The sequence below is a fragment of the Aotus nancymaae genome, unplaced genomic scaffold, assembly GCF_030222135.1.
Source record: "Aotus nancymaae isolate 86718 unplaced genomic scaffold, 86718_ANA_hifiasm-v0.15.2.pri h1tg000041l, whole genome shotgun sequence".
Classification (NCBI taxonomy): Eukaryota; Metazoa; Chordata; class Mammalia; order Primates; family Aotidae; genus Aotus; species Aotus nancymaae.
In genome coordinates, this window is record NW_026988455.1 from 30,125,878 (window position 1) to 30,140,063 (window position 14,186).

At 41.7% G+C, this 14,186-nt stretch overlaps 1 protein-coding gene across 4 annotated transcripts in view; it reads left to right on the forward strand.

The window, feature by feature from the left end:
- The window catches only part of FRMD3 (FERM domain containing 3), a 297,724-nt gene that overhangs the window by 138,080 nt on the left and 145,458 nt on the right, over positions 1-14,186 (forward strand). For all 4 annotated transcript variants that reach the window (XM_012472145.2, XM_012472144.2, XM_064361621.1 and 1 more), the window contains exon 2: positions 13,082-13,186. In XM_012472145.2, coding sequence (XP_012327568.1) covers positions 13,082-13,186 — 105 coding nt within the window. The remainder of the gene's footprint in view (positions 1-13,081; positions 13,187-14,186) is intronic.

Consider the following 14,186-nt stretch of genomic DNA (forward strand, 5'->3'; position numbering starts at 1 on the left):
TTTCTCTTCCCTTTTTCAGTTTTCCTTTCTTATTGGCCTAGCGTGAGGACATTTCCCCCCTACCCCAACAAAGCTTAGCTAACTGTGTAAATGGTAATGCATTTCTAAATTTCTCCAAAAACCATTCAGCAGCTCTTGGTCAGGCTGCTTGGCCCCATCATCCTATCGGGGCCAAGAGCTGTATTGTCAGATGATTCTCAGAAACTGGGGAATTCCTTAGCCCAAGGCTTTTGACTGATAGAGTGTGCAGGGCTTCTATGCTTAATTGGACCCATGGGTTGGTTAGTTTGTTTTCTTTGACTGTTGAGCTCAGTATAGCCATCCCGTATGCAATTTCAGGAGGTATTCTGCCTTCCTTATTAGGCTGCTGGTGCATTAAGAATTCCACAAGCAGAAACCATCTCTTTGCTCTCTGGATGTGAATGGCAGCTCCTAATTGACTGTTGCTATATTTTTCTTGGGGCCCTACACTCACAAATCATTTAAAAAATACGATCCACAAATGATTCCAATTAGACCATGAACTCTAAACTCATGGAATGCCTTAAAATCCACATAGTAGTTTAGGATTAATTATAGAAATGCCTGAGGCATATTTGTAAGGATTGTAAAGTAGGTGACAACATTATTTTAGGTGCATATTTAAAAAACAGTCTTGTGGAAGGCCAATCCAGTATGTTATGCTAATTAAACCCAGTGCTGGAGTGAGCACTGGTGTGATGGGTATTAGGATTATTCGTAAGCATTCTTTATTTCATCCTTGCAGGCACATGGTAGAATTTTACTTCCTTACCTCTCTGAAGTTAGGCAAGATATGTACCTTATTTTGGCCAACAAGCTGAAGTGGTGCATGTCACTTCCAGGCAGGATGTTTAGAAGCCAGTGTAGGACTCACCACATTCCCTTCCTGCTGCTGTGTTGACTGTTGAAGCAGCTGTCTGGAGGAGTCCTTAATCCCTTCAAATCTCAAAGACAGGAGCAGGGTTCTCCCCTGCCAATATACATTGGCTACGCATACTAAGTGAGAAATAAACCCCTGTGGTGTTAACTCACTGACATTTTGGAATTCTTTGCTACTGCAGCTTAACCTAGCCTATCCTGACTAATATATCTTGGCTCCAGCTCTTGATTTGAAATCTCAATTCCAACACTAATTTGTATTATCTCATCTAAAATTCTCTGCATCTCAGTTCCCGCATTTCTAAAATGAAGAGTTTGGATAAGATTCTCTCTATACTACCTTCCAACTCTAACATTCTTTGATTCTTTTAAAAATATGAACATTTTACTGCTCCCTAACTTTAATAATTCTAATCTTTTCTTTTTGGACTCTGAGAGACCTGAATTTAAACCTGCATTTTTGCCATTTGCTTGCCATGTGACATTGGGCAAGTTATTCAACCACCCTAAGTTTTATCATCTTCTCCTTGAAAATGGGAAAGCAGTTAGCTCCTGGGGCTTATGTGAATGAAATCAGATAAATAGTTGAGGTAATCTAAATATAGTACATAGCACCAGGCACTAAGGAAGTTCTAAGTGAATGCTTGCTAATTAGGAATCTGAGAAGAGGGGGTGATGCTGGCATCTCCTGGTATGGCTCAGGGAGATGGTGAAGAAGCCCAGAGAGTTTGGCCTTTCTGTTTCACAAGCCTTGTTAGAGAAGCAAATATTGCAGACCGTAGGCTAGACTAAGAAAAAGAAGCAGATACTAAATGAAGATGTATTTAAGTTCAGGAAGCATTGATTAATAAACATAGCTCATTTCTGGAAGCACTTTGCTTAAAATCTTGTCTCAGCCACTGTGGTCAGGATAACTTAAAAATATATATTTTCCCCTTTGGAGACTTTTGTCGGAAATCAGTTGACTATATTTGTGTGAGTCTATTTCTGGGTTCTCTATTGTGTTTCATTGTTCTGTTTCCCTATTCTTTTGCTAATACCACATTGCCTTGATCACTGTAACTTTATAGTAAGTCTTGAAGCTGGGGAGCATCAGTCCTCTGACACTGTTTGTCTCAGTACTGTGTTGGCCACTCTAAATCTTCTGCCTTTTTGTAAAGCATTAGAATATGGTTGTCAAGATCCCACTGGGATTTTGATTGAGCTTGCATTGAATCTATAGAGTAAGTTGAGAAGAATTGACATTTTAACAATATTGAGTTTTTCTATTCTGTTCATGGGTACTGGAATTTCCATTTATTTAGATCTTTTATTTCTTTCATCCAAATTTTGGTAGTTTTCCTCATATAGATTTTGTACATATTTTGTTAGAGTTATCCCTAAGTATTTCATTTTTTTTTGGTGCTAATATAAATGGTCTTCTGTTTTTAATTTCAACTTTTAATCCTTCATTGCTGGTCTATTGGAAAACAATTTACTTTTATATGTTAGCTTTATATCCTGCAACATTACTATTATCACTTATTAGTTTATTAATTCCAGGAGTGGGTCTTTTTTTTTTGGTAAATTCTTTGGTATTTTTTACATAGACAATCAGAACATCTGATGTCATCTGCAGACAAAGAAATTTTTATTTCTTTCTTCCCAATTTGCATACTGTCCCTTTCCCTTCCCTTCCCTGCCCTCCCCTTTCCTTCCCTCCCCTTCCCTCCCCTCCCCTCCCCTTCCCTTTTTTCTTTTCTTTTCATTTCTTTCTTTTCTTGTGTTGTTGCATTAGCTAGGACTTCCAGTGTGGTGTTGAAAAGAAGTGGTAAGGAAGAACATCTTGGCCTTGTTTTCTATTTTAAGGAAAACACATCTAGTTTCTCGCTATTAAGTATGATACTAGCTGTAGGGTTTTAATAGACATTCTTTATCAAGTTGAGGTAGTTATTTCTTTATAACAATTTAAAATTTTTGTTATAATAATCAAATAAACAGACCCAAGTTTAAATATAGACTCTGCCAGTTTCTAACTATGTTGACTTTGGGTGAGTTAATTAGCTTCTTTGAGCCTTAGCCTTAGCATGAAGAAAAAAAAACTCACTTTGTTAAAATCGTAGAAAAGATTAGACTTGGAAAACTTCTAGATTATTCTGATGTGAGTGCTTTCAAGAACTGGACCTGGCACAAAATCCTGAAACAGGAAGAAGAAGAAAAAGATGGAGAAGGAAGAAACTTTTGAGTGCTAGGTTGTGGCAAACACTGCTAAGAAGAACTGACAAATCAAACATGATTCTCTAAGCATTGGGAAGGAGCTGTGTGTCAGTCAGAACAGAAATGACCCAGTGACTAGGAACAGATACACAAGGCATCCTTTAGAATGGAAGCCACGGAACGCAGCAGAGGTAATGGAAGCAGAGAATACCCAGAAGAAAAACAAAAACACGGCAAATGTTACTAACTCCAAGCCACCTTGACTGATTATTCAGCTGTGACACTCCTTCAGAAGACATTCTTTAGGACTCAGATGATAAAGTGACCAACCTGTTCTGGTTGTTTCATCCTCTCATGGATATACTGTTTCTTTGTCTTTCTTCTTTAGGACTCTTTTGTCTTCTCTAACCTTGATATGATTAAGCCTCTTGCTGTGATGTTGACTGTGTATTTCCATCTTCTCATAGTGTGTAGGGGCTACCAGGGGCTTTAGATAAGCGTTGGATTTTCATTCTCTACTGGAAGGCCTGGCTGGGCAAGGTGGCTACTTGTGTCTTGCTTTCATAAAAGCTAGTGCTCACTTTCAGGCAACTATTGATTTTTTTTTCCCTCATGGGTAGCTGGCCCTGGTTTGGTTTTGTTGTTATTTTCTGTTTTTTAGGTCACTACTACAGTCATAATCCTCTACCAATTTATGAATACTTACTGGGCACAAAAATGCCTTTAATAAAATTATCCTATATTTTCAATTATCTTAGCTGTAGCTCCTGATTATTACTCTAAAACAGATGTGTATTCAACAGTACATATTTCATTTTTCCCAAATCTTGGGTTTACCTTCCATACATTTGAAAATATTTGGGTAACACAAATCAAAGAAAACTTAAATTTCTGTGTGAGAACCACAGATTCAACCATGAGAGTTTCCTCTATTCTTATTTTCTGTACATTTATCTCTCATTTAAATGGCTTTAATATTACTCTCATATTCTTGGGATGATGCAATTTTCTGAATATATGTCACAGCTCAATATCTAATACTAGTTACTGTTTGCAACGGGAAGAATATCAGTTACTGTTTGCAACAGTACCAGTTACTGTTAACAAAGTGATATATCACTTGCAGTTTAATGAAGGTTTCTTTCTTTTCTTTTCTTTTCCCTCCCTTCCTCCCTTCCTTTCTTTTCCTTCTCCTCTCCCCTCCCCTCCCTTCCCCTCCCCTCCCCTCTCCTTCCTCCCTCCCTTCCTTCCTTATTTATTTCCTTTCTTTTTTTTGAGACAGAGTTTCACTCTTGTTGCCCAGGTTGGAGTGCAATGGTGCCATCTCGGCTTACCACAACCTCTGCCTCCCGGGTTCAAGTTATTCTCCAGCCTCAGCCTCCTGAGTAGCAGCTGGGATTACAGGCATGTGCCACCATGCCCAGCTAATTTTGTATTTTTAGTAGAGATGGGGTTTCTCCATGTTGGTCAGGCTGGTCTCAAACTCCTGACCTCAGGTGATCTGCCCACTGCAGCCTCCCAAAGTGCTGGGATTACAGGTATAAGACACTCTGCCTGGCCTAATAAAGGTTAATTTCTTATTAAAGAGATGCAGTTTTGGTTAACGCTGTGGTCCCTAACATAACAAAATGTGTGAATTTATACAAATAGCCTTGAGTTTTTTATAGCAGAATATTAACACAGCATTTTTATGTTGTTGAATCAAGCTACAATCTTTCTTATATTAATAAATGCTTGTCCTTCACAATAAAAACAAAATTATTTAGTTCACCAGTTTCTTATTACTGTTCTTTATTCATCTGCCCATGAAGGTAAATGGATCAAGGCCCTTAATTCACCAGAGAAATGTAGCCATCTGTCCCTAGAAGACATAATCCTAGCAGCAAACTGAGCATTTAGTTGCTGTTAAGGGCCTTGTTACTGGTTAGAAGCTCCTCATGGAGTTTCTGGGCATTCAGATGATTGGATTCTTCCTTCCAGGTAGAGGAATCACCAGAGACAATTCTGTTTTTTCCCAGATGTATGTTTATGAAGGCTGTCCCTTCTCAAAAGCAACTTCTGCAGGCATAGGATGCCAAGCAACAGATCCCTTTGAACAAAAACCTCACAACCCTCATAACTGGGAAATGAGGCCTCATAGCTTCCACTTCTGTTTGTCATAGAGGGGTCCTGGAGGAACAGTGCCAACCCCAGAACAAACTGTCCCCAGCATCCTGGGGCTGTGCTTCCAACTCCTCTGGCCCTTGCCTGCTTCCCTCATTCCCGGGAGCCTCTCCCATGTCTGTGTTCTGTATTAGGTCGTTTTTCCTCCAGTGGCTCCTAGAACCTCAGGTGTTGGGCAAGTTTAGAGGGCAGCCCAAAGCTGTGTCCACTGAGGATGTTTCCTGGCTCTGAGGCTGTACTTCCAATGAAAACTCTTTCAAGGATGGCTTTCTGAGACCTCTGTTATTGCCTCAGATTAGGGATTGTAAACTCAAATACCTCCAGCGATCAGGGAATTGAGGGAAATGGAAGAAGCAGAAGACAACAGGAAAGGTAGAGATGTAGTGGACTGCAGAGTTCATTTTCCAGGGAAAGGAGAGGCCAAGCAGACCTTTACGGTCCAGCTTCCAAACCCTCCAGCTTTGCAATGGCAGCCAGCATCCAGATTATTATGTGCAGTCTCCCCATTCAGAAGCACCAAAACACTATGCTGACTGCATAGAACACAGCGGTCAATGGACTCTGCTCCCGGGCTCCTCAGTCAGCCTTCATCAGTTCAGTCAACGCTATGCTGACCGAATAGAACACAGCAGAACATAGAGCAGAGTCAATAGACTGCTCGCGGGCTCATCAGTCAGCCATCTCTGCAACTGGGCTTCACACCAGCACTATTGTCCTCTCTTAGCTCTTCTTGGCCTGAGGCATTGATTTACCTTCTCTCCCGAGCGAAAATGTTGGGTGCAACAAACAAACCCAATTTGTATTTGCTGAAATAACACGGAATTTCGTGTATATCCCCAAGGAAATTCACATTAACAGATTGACAGTCTGGAGACACAGGCTCCATTTCTCTGTGAATATTTCGGCTTCACCCTCAAACCCGCTGCACCTCTGTGTATGATCCAGAGGGAAGGGCAAGTGTCTTCTTGAAGCTCCTTCAGAAGAGTAAAGAAGAATTATCCCAGAAGCCCCTATAAAGTCTTCCTCATATCTCACTGGCCTAAGCTAGGTCATGTGTCCTTTACTGAACCAATCAGACAAGAGAGGTGGGTCCCTCATACCAACCAAGCCAGGGCCCTGAGATGCGGTTGGGTCATAGTTCCTTGAGGTTCATACCTGTACCGTGGGTGTACACATGTGTGTGCATGCGTATGCATACCTGAGCAAAATCTGGGTTCCTTTAGGAAAGACAAGGGAATGTATGGTTGCTAAGCTAAGCAGTCAACTAGTGAGGCGTATTATAATGTGCTTTGTATTTTATAAAACTGCCTTTTCCCAGCCTGGTGTTGTGGTGGGTAACCCAGTGCTCCTTCCTCCAGTGTTCAAATTCTAGTAATTGGAGAGCTTGACATTGCTCCCAAATCCTCATCTTGTTGTTTTCCTCTATCTCCACATAAAGAATGGGGGCACACAGGCCAACTGAGTTCCTAGAACAGCTTTGGCATAGGTGTCAGACCTCAGTTTGACAGCCCTGTAAAGAAACACAGCATTTCTGAGTTCATTTTTCCTCATCTGTAACATGAGGAGAATGTTAACTATCCCAGTGGGTTGTCAGGAGATCAAATGTAAACTATGTAGCAAAGTTCTTGGTATACAGGAAGTGTTAAATGAAGAGTAGTTCCTGTTGCTATGTTCATACCTTCACTCTTGAAGGTAGCTATTCAAAGTCTAAACTAGTTTAGCAATATATTCCGTATTTTGGGTTTGGTGCTGTTTTTCCCACTTAACCAATATCTAAAAGACTGAACAAAACTTCACTTAGAGTTTTAGGAATTGGGGACTGAAATCTGCCAGACTTTTTTATTGAAGAAAGGGTATTGATGACTTAGGCAATTCATTTCTTTGCTCTTTTTCTTTAAGCACAAATTTATTGTTGTTTTAACTTTGCCTCTGAACTTGGGAGTTGAAGTAAATGCATCATCAGCAGTTGGCTGCAGAGAATCAAGAAACGTTATCCTAAGCAAACTAAAGCAGGAACACAAAAGCAAAGGCCACCTGTTCTCAGTTATAAGTGGGGCTAAATGATGAGAACACATGGACGCAAAGAGCGGGCAGCAGACATGGAAGCTTGTTGGGATGTGGAGAGTGGGAGGAGGGAGAGGATCAGAAAAAATTACCAGTGGGTACTAGGCTTAATACCTGGGTGATGAGATTATCTGTACAACAAATCCCCATGACACAAGTTTACCTATATAACAAACCTGCACATGTACCCATGAATGTAAAATAAAAAATAAAAAAAAATTGAGTTCTTTGTCTCTTTGTTCACTTTTTTTTTTTTTTTTTTTTGCCTACAGGGGACAGTTCTGGTAGGCAAATAGTATTCCACTCAACTTTGTTATTTCTAAAATGATCTGTAAAATTGAGACTAAGATTTAAGATTAAGATCATTCTTAATATTGACATCTAACGTTAGTATAATACTTTGCAGTTTACAAAATTCATTCGCATTTTACGAAGGGCAGGGTTTTTAAGATCTATGAGATGATCAATTTCTATGTTTCACTCATTGTTTATTTCTAATCCCTATCTCAATGCCTGGAACATAATAGGTGTTTAACAAATATGTGAATGAGCCTTAAAATGTCTCATGAAGATACATCTGGAAGTTACCATCATTATTCTCCCTTTACAGAAGGAGAAACAGTCTCAGAGAGATTTGGTGACTTGCTTAAGGCCACTTAGCTGATAATCGGTGAATACAAGATTAGAACACAGTGGTGTTTTCTGTTTTCCTAGTACATACTTTGGAGTGGGGAGGAGAGGTTGACTTTTCTGACAAGAAGGCTAGTTTGTGAATATAAAAATTAGGTTTCACAGGGTGTTAGGAAGTAAATCCAACCCATTCTGTGAGAGAATGATAAGCTCTCCAGTCATCTGTGTTTGGTGGGACTGACTTACTACTGACCCCAGTCCATTCAGCAGCCTTTGAACAGAAGGTACCATGGGCATCAGAAGAAAAGAAATCATCATATTACAAACAACAGTAGTATATAGCTGTCATTTATTGAGCAGCTACTATGTGTCCAACAAGATATTTTACAAACATTGTCTTTAATACTCAGGTTACCCAATAAAGATGGCATTATTTAGAGTTACGGACCAGGAAATAGAGATTCAGAGCAACTAAATGATCTTTTCACTGTCTCAAAAGGGTTGACTCACTCTTACCTAGCCATCCCTAATCATACATATAGTTATTTTACAAAAATTCTTTTGAAATGGATCCTAGTTTGCCACATCAATGAGTCTTTAGCCCAGTGAGAGAATTTACCTTTTGAGATGCCCAGAAGTAAGCCAAGTATCCTGCCATACCCAGGAGACTAGCACTTTCCACCCAGTAGGAGAAGACTTTGAGGGAAGATGGGATTATTGCCAGGGGTTCAGGAATCTATACATACTAAGAATTGTCTGAAAAATGGGCAGAGAAGGTGGGAGAAAGGACACAACCCCCTTCACACTTTGAGGCTTGTGGACTAAAGAAATCCCAAACAAAATCCCCAAGCCTGGTGGTACAGTTTGGGTGGTACAGTTTGTATCAGAGAGTCTCAAACTCTCTGTGGGAAGACACCAGTGTTAGATTTTTATTCCTCCAGTCTGCTTTGGACCAATATTTGTAAAAAGCACAGTAGAATTAAATTACTCTTAATTTCTGCAGTTGTTTTTTGGAGTAGGGGACCCCAACCCTTCTGGGCCACGGAACTGAGACGCACAGGTGAGCTGCGGGCAAGCAAGACACTTCATCTGTATTTCTAGCTTTTCCCCATCACTCGCAGTACCACCTGAGCTCCACCTCCTGTCAGATCAGCAGTAACCTATTGTGAACTGTGCAGGTGAGGGATCTAGGCTGCATACTCCTTATGAGAATCTAATGCCTGATGGTCTGTCACTATTTTCCATTACCCCTAGTTAGTTGCAGGAAAACAGGCTCAGGGCTCCCACTGAGTCTACATTATGGTGAATTGTGTAATTATTTCCTTATATATTACAATGTAATAATAATAGAAACAAAGTGCATAGTAAACGTAATGCACCTGAATCATCCTGAAACCATACCCCACCCTGTCTTTGAAAAAATTGTCTTCCCCGAAACTGGTCCCTGGTTCCAAAAAGGATGGGGGCTGCTATCTTGGAGGATCAGTCACGCACTGTTCATGTTCTGGCACAGTCTATGGACCACACCGTGGCTAACACTGGCTTATAGATTTTAACGCATTTAAAGTATTGCAATTGTCTTCACATTATTTTAGTACAGTATTTATAAAAATAATCAATTCACAGTGTACTATACTATTGAGACAAAGGTTTAGTTGCATAGTTGAACAAATCCTTTCAACTCTGTTAGTGCATTTCTGAGACCATACAACCTCATTTAGAGACCAGCATCAAAAGTCTTTATTTATGCACACAAGGGTTTTAAGCACAGATTATCAAATCCTACTGACGTCTATATTAGACCCTGCTCACGCATTTATGTCTGACTACTTTTCACGTGTATTAAATGCTGTTGTGATTAATAAAACATAATTTAGGTAACGACTCTGTAGAATTTAAATTAGCTGCTTAATTTTTTTCCTCTACTCAATCAGTACTGCAAGTATAGCTGTTATCCTGTGGGAGAATCAACAAAAGTCTGACATTAAAAAGAAATCCTTTTACTTGCAATCTTTGATAACCACTTTTGCACACAGACCTTGAGAGAGATGCATGAAAGTCGGCCAATTCCACTACATTTGCAGAATTGCCAATACCAGGACGCTATTGTCTCGCTTGGGGCTCTCTCTTAGAGAGAGAGCTGTGCAGTCCAAAGGGCTTGTGGGAAGTGGTTCCTTTTGTTCCCTGACCTCAGGTTTTCTATGAGAAAAAAGCAATGCCTTCTTAATCATCTGGTAACATCCAGCTTGCCAGGCACTGGTTTAGGCTGCAGGGAAGGAACCTCTATCTTCAGGAGGCTCAGGAGGAAGCGTGTGGAAGGTTTGGGTCATAACCACTGTTCACTCCCCGCCTCTCTCCTGAAGCGAGGTGTATGGGCAGTAGCTGGACTTCTGCCCCTCGTGCACCTGACCCCTGAGCAATCTTTTTCAGCCTTTGGTACTGGGCCTATGCAGGCTTTTGTTTAGTGCAAGAACTGAGCTTAGTACACAAACATGACAACAATAGGAACTTTAAAAATGGCTTACAAACTTTGTCCGGATTTCCAGGCAGGAGAATGTGGGCTGTAAGCTGGCTTCCTTGGCACCAAGCAGTGAGACATGGAGGGTCTCAGGGTGGTGAGGCTGGCTGGGGAACATGCAGAGGCAGGAGCAGAACTGCAAAGAGCTGTTGATGGCCCCTGACAAAGGCAGGGGCAGCTTGTGTGCCTGAGGCAGGAAAGGACTGATTTTTCTGAGTTAAGGAAGAGACAATTCACAAGGCAGAAGGGGCATATTTTTTTTTTCTTTGTGGTGGTCTCTGGAGACAGGTAAAATTTTGTGCTTTTCCCATGTTGGGGAAATCCTCCTGGACCAATGTTTCTCGAGTGTGCATGTGAATAACCTGGGGATCGTGCCAAAATGCAGACCTCATGCAGCAGGGCTGGAGCAGTGCCTGAGGTTCTGTTTCCAACAGGCTCCCTCCTGGGTGAGGGTGAGGCTGCTGCTCTGGTGTTGGTCCGCAGGCTATACCTTGAGTAGAAAGGTCTAGGACCCACCTGGTGGCTTGGAATTATGGGAAATGGCCTAACCTGCCTTTTGGGAAGCATTGACCCCTGTTTCAGCGGCTTTTGCATACCCTAATCACTGTGTTGTCTGCAGTAGCATTTTTTTCTCTCAAGGGCTGTGAATAGTCAATGGAGATCTTGCTGAAGGCTGTATATTGGTTGCTGTGTTTAATCATTTAAAAAAATCTTTGTTTTGCTGTTGAGTACATCTTCTTCAGGGCAAAATGACAGCAGGATCTGCTGTGAACAATCAAGGCCTGCTCAATCCCATATTATTACAATGCACTGCCTTGACCCACGTATCTTGAATATGGTAGGGAATACTTCCCTATAGTAAATCCTAATGAAGAGGGCTTTGCCATTCAATCATAAAACAATGAGCTCATATGTTATGTTTGGTGAGTGGATAACGCCGCAACCTTTTAAAGGTGAATGGATTACAGAGTATACGTGTAAAAGGATCTAAAGCCATTGATTATTTTCTGGGCATTGAACTCAGCTGTTAGGTATAGCATTGTCATTTGAGCCTCCTGGATTAAAAAACAATTGCAGAAATTTGAAAACAAATTCCGTTTTTATGTTTTGTCTCTTTTGAGCTACATCAGACAGTTTCTCAGGAAGGACATTAAAAACTTGAAGCTCACTCCAAATCAAACTCGAAAGGGATTTCGGGAAAATAGAGGTTTCATATCACACTGTGCGCTTCTAAGCCGCAGTCCTTCACCCAGTGCAGCGCTTCCCAGGCTTTGTGGGGGGCAGTGCCCTGTTCCAGCCACACTGGCATTGCCTTAACGCCGCATCATCAGCAGCCACATTTTCTTCTCTCAGGGCTTGAGTAGTCATTGGAGATTTTGCTGGAGGGTGTGGCTTTCCTAGCCAACTTCCTGAGTTGATGGTAGTGGTTTTTAATAAAAAGGTCATTATGTAACATAGACCAAACTGATCTTCCAAAATTATTTTTAGTGGATTGAAAAAGTGGCTCACTTAATGCCTCTAATTTCTTCATTTATTTCAATAGGTCACATCCCTAAAACGTTTCATGGGTCTGTCAGCGACTTTGATTGAAGCAGAAATTAATCTTATCAGATACCCTGATGAGGGCTTAGAGGAGTCTTTACTATAAAGAGGTTTTTGTTGTAGTGGTATTTATCTTAATCAGATTGGCTGATACATCTTTCACTCATAGAATTTTAGAAGGAAAAATAACCTAACCAACTTAGAAATTATCTAGTCTGACTGTCTTATTTTACCAAAGTAGAAACACCCAAGGTCACCCAGGCCTGTCTTTGGATCTTGGTCCTGGGCTCCCCTGAATCTCCCACTCTGCCTTTCTGTGATGGTTTATGGAAAGGATACAGTGGCTTTGAGGCCCAAGGAAGTAGGTTCCCCACCATTCCTGCTGAGAGCCAGCGAATTTAAATACCACTCACACCATTGCCAAACTCACCAGACCCTGTCTCCTGGCAGAGCTGCAGTGGACTCTTGATGCTCCAGGGAGTCAAAGTGGCTTGGAAGGAGCCCACATACTGCAGCCAGTGGGCCTGACTCAAATCCTGCCCTGGTCCATTCAAGTTGTGTGACTGGGAAAGTCACCAAACCCCTTTGTGGTTCAGTTTCCTCAGATATAAAATGAGAACCTTCCTGGTAGGATCCTTGTGAGAACTGAATGAATGAATATGTGTTGAGCAATTAGAACAAACAGGCCATTTTATGTGTTACATGAGAGTTTCCAAGCTGTGGACCTCCACAAGTTATTGAGTTGTAAAATTAGTACTCTGAGTCATAAGTAGCATTAGACAAAGTAAATGGCATGTATTACTTTTGGCTCCTCTTTTGGGGTCTTTTTGGTTCCGTGTATGTGTGTGTGTGTGTGTGTGTGTGTGTGTGTGTGTAATGGCTCACAATGTAAAATGTATTTCTCATTGAGGATTTGTGGTTAAAAGAGTTTGGAATCCCCTTCTTCAGGTACTAGAGTAAGCAAATTTATTTTTCTGAGCATGGTCCCATGGTGGTGAACAAGGCTCCCTCTGGACATGCATGCACAAGGTGAGCTCTGGCTGAGACTTAAATGTGCTTCTTTTGCAGAGGGAAACCAAAGGACAGTTTCTCATTGATCACATCTGCAACTACTACAGCCTGCTGGAGAAGGACTACTTTGGCATTCGCTATGTGGACCCAGAAAAGCAAAGGGTAAGAGCTGATTTCTGTCTGGAGCCATTTTCAGGGAGTGACCCAGACTGTGGGGCACTGTAGGGGTTCCTCTCGAAGCCCCAGTGATGCCCTTGTTCTCACAGATTGTTGGCCACATGAAACCCTGTGTGAGTGGAAAAGGCTGACACTGTCCTTACCGGAGTGGGTGGAGCAGGAGAAGGGAAAAGTTACCCTAGGCCATTCCAGAAGGCTGTTCCCACCTGCTTAGAAGAGAGAATGTCCCTGTGCCCTTTGAACCCAGAGTTTCCCAAAGTCCTTCAAACAATGGCAACATAAAATTTCACTATGGGGAAAATCAATTCCCCAATCCCACTCACTATAAAAAGCTATTGAGGGCTGGGTACGGTGGCTCATGCCTGTAATCCCAGCACTTTGGGAGGCTGAGGAGGGTGGATCACAAGGTCAAGAGATCAAGACCATCCTGGCCAACATGGTGAAACCCCATCTCTACTAAAAAATACAAAAATTAGCTGGGTGTGGTGGTGCATGCCTGTAGTCCCAGCTACTCAGGAAGCTGAGGCAGGAGAATCGCTTGAACTCGGGAGGCAGAAGTTGCAGTGAGCCAGGATCGTGCCATTGCACTCCAGCCTGGCAACAGAGTGAGACTCCATTTCAAAACAAACAAACAAACAAACAAATAAAAAGCTACCGAGCCTGGGCTCAGTGGCTCACATCTGTAATCCCAGCACTTTGGGAGACCTAGATGAATGGACCACTTGAGCCCAGGAGTTCAAGACTAGCCCAGGCAACATGGCGAAACTCCACCTCTACAAAAAATAAAAAAATTAGCTGGGCATGGTGGCATGTGCCTATAGTCACAGCTACTTGGGAGACTGAGGTGGTGCAGAATAGCTTCAGCCCAGGAGGTCAAGGTTGCAGTGATCTGTGATGGGGCCACTACACTCCAGTCTGGATTACAGAGCAAGATCCTGTCTCAAAAAAAAAAAAAAAAAAGCTATTGGTTGGGAGAATTATTGAG